Source organism: Vombatus ursinus, unplaced genomic scaffold (genome assembly GCF_900497805.2).
Source record: "Vombatus ursinus unplaced genomic scaffold, bare-nosed wombat genome assembly UNPS02012990.1, whole genome shotgun sequence".
Taxonomy (NCBI): domain Eukaryota; kingdom Metazoa; phylum Chordata; class Mammalia; order Diprotodontia; family Vombatidae; genus Vombatus; species Vombatus ursinus.
The window spans coordinates 8,218-13,052 of NW_020952768.1; the positions used below are offsets into that span (position 1 = coordinate 8,218).

General features: G+C 41.3%; 1 protein-coding gene across 1 annotated transcript; it reads right to left on the reverse strand.

The window, feature by feature from the left end:
- Positions 1 to 1,686: 1,686 nt before the first annotated feature.
- On the reverse strand, positions 1,687 to 2,652 carry LOC114040345 (olfactory receptor 56-like). The gene has a single exon (XM_027858422.1). The coding sequence runs from the start codon at positions 2,638 to 2,640 to the stop codon at positions 1,687 to 1,689; it is 954 nt and encodes a 317-aa protein (XP_027714223.1). The 5' UTR covers positions 2,641 to 2,652.
- Positions 2,653 to 4,835: the final 2,183 nt, after the last annotated feature.

Sequence of the window (4,835 nt, forward strand, 5' to 3'; positions counted from 1 at the left end):
CTCTTTTTCTTTTTGTTTTTTAGAAAATACCATTTGTTACACAGGATAGACTTCTGGGATGAGGTAGGGAGAGGGAGACTGGGGGAAACTATGATGATATTTTTAAAAAGACATTAATAAAATAATACAGTTTCAGTAAGGTTTGGTGTTCCAAAGTGCAATACAAGAAAACATGGAACACACAGCAAGAGAGTCACAGAGAGAAAATAAAACAAGCCAGCTCTATTGAAGGGAAACACCTGTACTCATAATGAAGAAAAGCAGACAGAGACGATGGATCCTCTGGAGCACGGGATAAGGAGACACCAGAACAAGTAAAACCTGATGGGTTTTGGGAGGCTCCAAATTTGGTTCAAACAGAACTAGGCACTGGCAGGGAGGGAGGGAGGAGCCTGGACTTGGGACTAGTGCTGATTCATGTGGGGACCAAGAAGGTGGAAATGCCTAGGCAATCGGCAGCTAGTGGATATTGAGACTCCTCCTGGCAGGAAAATGCTGCCTTCAGCCTTTCCTGCAGACCTTACTTTGACAGGGTCACTCAGGGGATTTGAGCTTCCTGGGGCTTCTTCATTTAGCAGGATCAAGAGGTTGCTGAGGTCCTCACAATTTGTCTCTCATCACCCCAGTAAGCTAAGTAGTATCCAAATGAGGCCAAAAGAAGACAAGACAAAGGAGGAGGTCACTGAAGCTGCTGACAGCCTCTGTACACCATCCAAGGTCTCCTCTTCACATACAATTATTTAGCAAGTTCCAGAGTTACTCCAAGGCACATCCTCATGATTCTCCCAGAAGTGATCTTCCCAGGTTTTCCACCAGCCATCCCAAGAGCTCTTTACAATAGGACCAGATTTCAGAGAGTATCTGGTTCAGCTCATTCATGATCAGGGCTTTACAATACAACATCCTCCCCAAAGGGGTCATCTATTCTCACTTAAAGACCTCTACTTTCTAAGGAAAGTAGACATCCTGAGGCAGCTCATTCCTCTTTTCACTGACCTTTTCCCTTTCTGGATAGTCACTAATAGGAACAGAAATACGGCCTACAGGGGGAATTTCTACTCAGAGTTCATTGTAGATTATCACTAAGTTGCTTGTGCCCCCAGTGGATATTGAGAGGTGCTGATACTGTACTACCTATAGTTTACCATTCCAGGACTATCATCAGCCCTATTCAGACCATCATTAAAGAAGGAGATGACATATTAGGACATTCTGAAAGCTGGGTCATTGGGGTTTCCTAACATTGCATGTGATATCACCAAGAAGTAGGGCTAGAAGGTGGAGGTAGAGTTTACTAGAAAAACACCTCTACCAGGATCAAACAACCTGCCCAGGACCAGCCAGTCAATTAATTTCTCAGGACACTTGAGTTTGTAGCAGCTTAAGCCATTCCTGATATCTCTATTCTCAGAATGAGACATAGTTGAGGAGAAGGGGTGAGGGAAAGAGTTTCTACTTTATATCATACTACATTGCCTCACACATGGTATGCACTTGACAAATGGTGATATGAATGAATGAATGAAATACTGAGAAATGAGGCAGTTAGCAAAACAAGAATAACAAGTGAAATGTCATTGGTCCCCTCTGTCTACCTTAGAAGAGACAAATAGAAAATCTAAGAAAATATAAGATGTTTTTCATTGACGTGAGTCATAAGGTGTTATCTGGTATGAGAAATCAGTCTCAGGGAACCTTCTGGCAAGCAGTAATCCAATGGCTCAGCCTCTTCCGCAATGCCCTCATCACCTCACGGTTTCTCAGACTGTAAATCAAGGGGTTGAGCATGGGTGTAAGGATTGTGTAGAAGAGGGAGACTACCTTGTCATGACCAGGAGCACGATAGCGCTTGGGCCTCAAATAGATGAACATGGCTGCCCCATAAAAGAGAGAGACAGCTGCCAGGTGGGATGAGCAGGTGGTCAGAGCTTTTTGACGGGCCTGGGCAGAATTCATGTTGATTACAGCTCTCAGGATTTTGGCATAGGAAGCCACAATTATGGAGAAAGGGAGGAGGAGCATGAAGACACAGCAATAAAAAAGTAGGGTGTCAAAGAGGGATGTGTCAGCACAAGCCAACTTCGACAAAGCTAGCACCTCACAGAAAAAGTGATCCACCTCTCTAGAACCACAGTAGGGCAAAGTCATGGCTACCACTACCTGGATTAACCCATCTAGGGTTCCAAAGGCCCAGGAGCTACCAACAATCTGAAAGCACACCCGTTGGCTCATAAGGACATGGTAGCGTAGAGGGTGATTGATGGCCACATGGCGATCATAAGCCATGAGGCCCAGTAGAAGGCCCTCAGAGCCAACAAGGGTAACAAAGAAGCCAATCTGCAGCCCACATCCAATGAAAGAAATGGATCTTCTCCCATGTGTAAAACTGTCAGCCATCTTGGGTACAATGGTACAGATCAGAGTGAGGTCCATAAGGGAGAGGTGGCTAAGGAAAAAGTACATGGGAGTATGGAGCTGGGCATCACTATAGATCAGGAAGAGAAGGAGGATATTCCCAGCCACAGCCACTGTGAAGACCAGCAGGATGGCTGAGAAAAGGACAAGATCAGTTTGGTTGTGTGAGAAGATGCCCAAGAGGATGAAGTCGCCTAAAGTTGAATGGTTCCACCATGGCCCCATGATTCTACTGTTCAAGATCACCTAGAGAAAGAAACAGATGGATTCTGAGACTCAGTGATTTCTGAGATATGCCCTTATCCATCTATACAGGCAGCTAGCTGGAACAGTACTGGATAGGGGTCAGGAAGACTTGAGTACAAATCCTGCCTTAGACATATACTAGCTGTGTGACCTTGGGTAAATCACTTAATTCCCTGAACCTTTGTTTCATCATCTGTAAGAACGAGGGAATCAGACTCAGTGGGCTCTAAGTTACCTTCCATCTCTAAATCCATGATCCTAGTATCCTATCCATCTATACAGCCATCAATTCTCACTCAGTTGCTGCTTTTGTGGTTATTCTAGTATAAGAGCATACACTGTAGGGCTACACAAGTGTTTAAAAAAAATCTCACTCTGCCACCATCATACAGCTGGGGATATAACCACATGACTCAGAGAACCTAGAGATATTTATGTATCTTTTTTTATTTCTGCCTTCACTGAAACAGGGAACATTAAGTTAATTAGTGATTAAAGGTTAACCAGTTTTTAGGGGTAAAAGGTCAGCATAAGCTTATATAATATACATAGAAATAAAAACCACATCAAGAAGTGAAAGGCAGTTGGCTTCAAAGAACAACAGGGAAATCCATAGGATCACAGATTTAAAGTTACAAAGGTCCTCAGAGATCATCTAGACTAACCCCTCCATTTTATAGAAGAGGAAACTCAATCCCAGAGAGGTTCAGTGACTTGCCAAAGTTATACAGGTATAAGTGCCAGAGGTGGAATTTAAGCTCCTATTCTCATTATATCAGACAGAAGAAACATGAATTTCTATTATGAGATGGAAATGGGGGAAACTAATTATCTAGGTATGGTAAGTAGAAACTTGGGAAGACATTTGGAGAAAACTGATACAGAGTGGAGTTACCAGAACCAGAACAATTTACATAACAACAATATTGTGAAGACAAACAACTTTGAAAGATTTAAGTACTCATCTCCAGACTGAGACTTTGGGTGAGGAGCAAATGATGAATGCAGGAATTTGTTGTGCTTGACTATTCATATTTGTAATAGAGATTCCACCACTATCACCCCCAATGTAGGAGGTGAAGAGGTGGGAGGGAGAGAAAATAAATGTTTATTGATTGAAAGCATTTTAAGTTTAAAAAGAAAAAAAGATTTAAAAAAAACTGAGAATCCTAAGATCTCTTTGGCACCAACAGTTATACCATTTTCTAACCAAACTGATTGTTCTGATGATCATTAAAGTCAAGCTTCTAATCATTAAGTACAATCCAGGCATCTTAATGATGGAAGAAGGGGTTGCTGTCCAGTTAGTTAAGTCTAAAACCAAGATGGCATGAGGTCCAAGTTCCATCATTCACTGAATGATTATCAAGCTTATCAGAGAAATTACATAGACCTAGATTAAATTTCAAGGGGACTTTGTGGTTTAATAGAATGAGCCTTGAACTTGAATCAGAAGACCTGTTTTTTAGTCCTAGCTCTGCTAGCTGTGTCATTGAGCCACTCACTTTGCAAGTGAACTTTATGATGAAATTTAGTTTCATCATCTGTAAAATGGGGAAAGAGAAGCTACAGATTAGTATATTCCATATATATGTTTTTATATGTATATATAAATTTCTGGAGTCACAACAGGGGCAGGTGCTACATTTTGTACAACTTGGAATTCTACAACTCAAAAGGACCAACCCAATTCCTACTTTCAAAAAAAGAGCTCAGATTAAGGTTTAAAAATTATAGAATAGTAATTTTAAATTAAGTCCTTCCTGAATATTTGGATCCCTACCCAGATTTAGAGCTCCAATTAAAGTTTCTGAAATTGAGTAGAAGAGAAAATGTCATTCCTCTCATGATGGGAAAGCATATTATCCCACCCCAATTCAAATATCCCTTCACAAATTTATACCATCTTTATTTCCAATGCATGATTGGAATAAACTTTTTTTTTTTTAGGCAATTGGGGTTAAGTGACTTGCCCAGGGTCACCCAGCAAGTGTTTGGTCTGAGGCTGGATTTGAACTCAGGTCCTTCTGACTTCAGGGCTGGTGCTCCATCCACTGCTCCACCTCGCTGCCCGTCCTACCCCCATCCCCTCCGAATAAACTATTTTTAAGGAATATAAAAGTATTCCTTAGAATAAACTAACTTATTTAATAAATTCTAGAATGTTGGAATAA

What these genes read in the sequence shown, in the direction of transcription:
- LOC114040345 (XM_027858422.1), bottom strand. Translation starts at nt 2,640, where the DNA reads ATGGGGCCATGGTGGAACCATTCAACTTTAGGCGACTTCATCCTCTTG.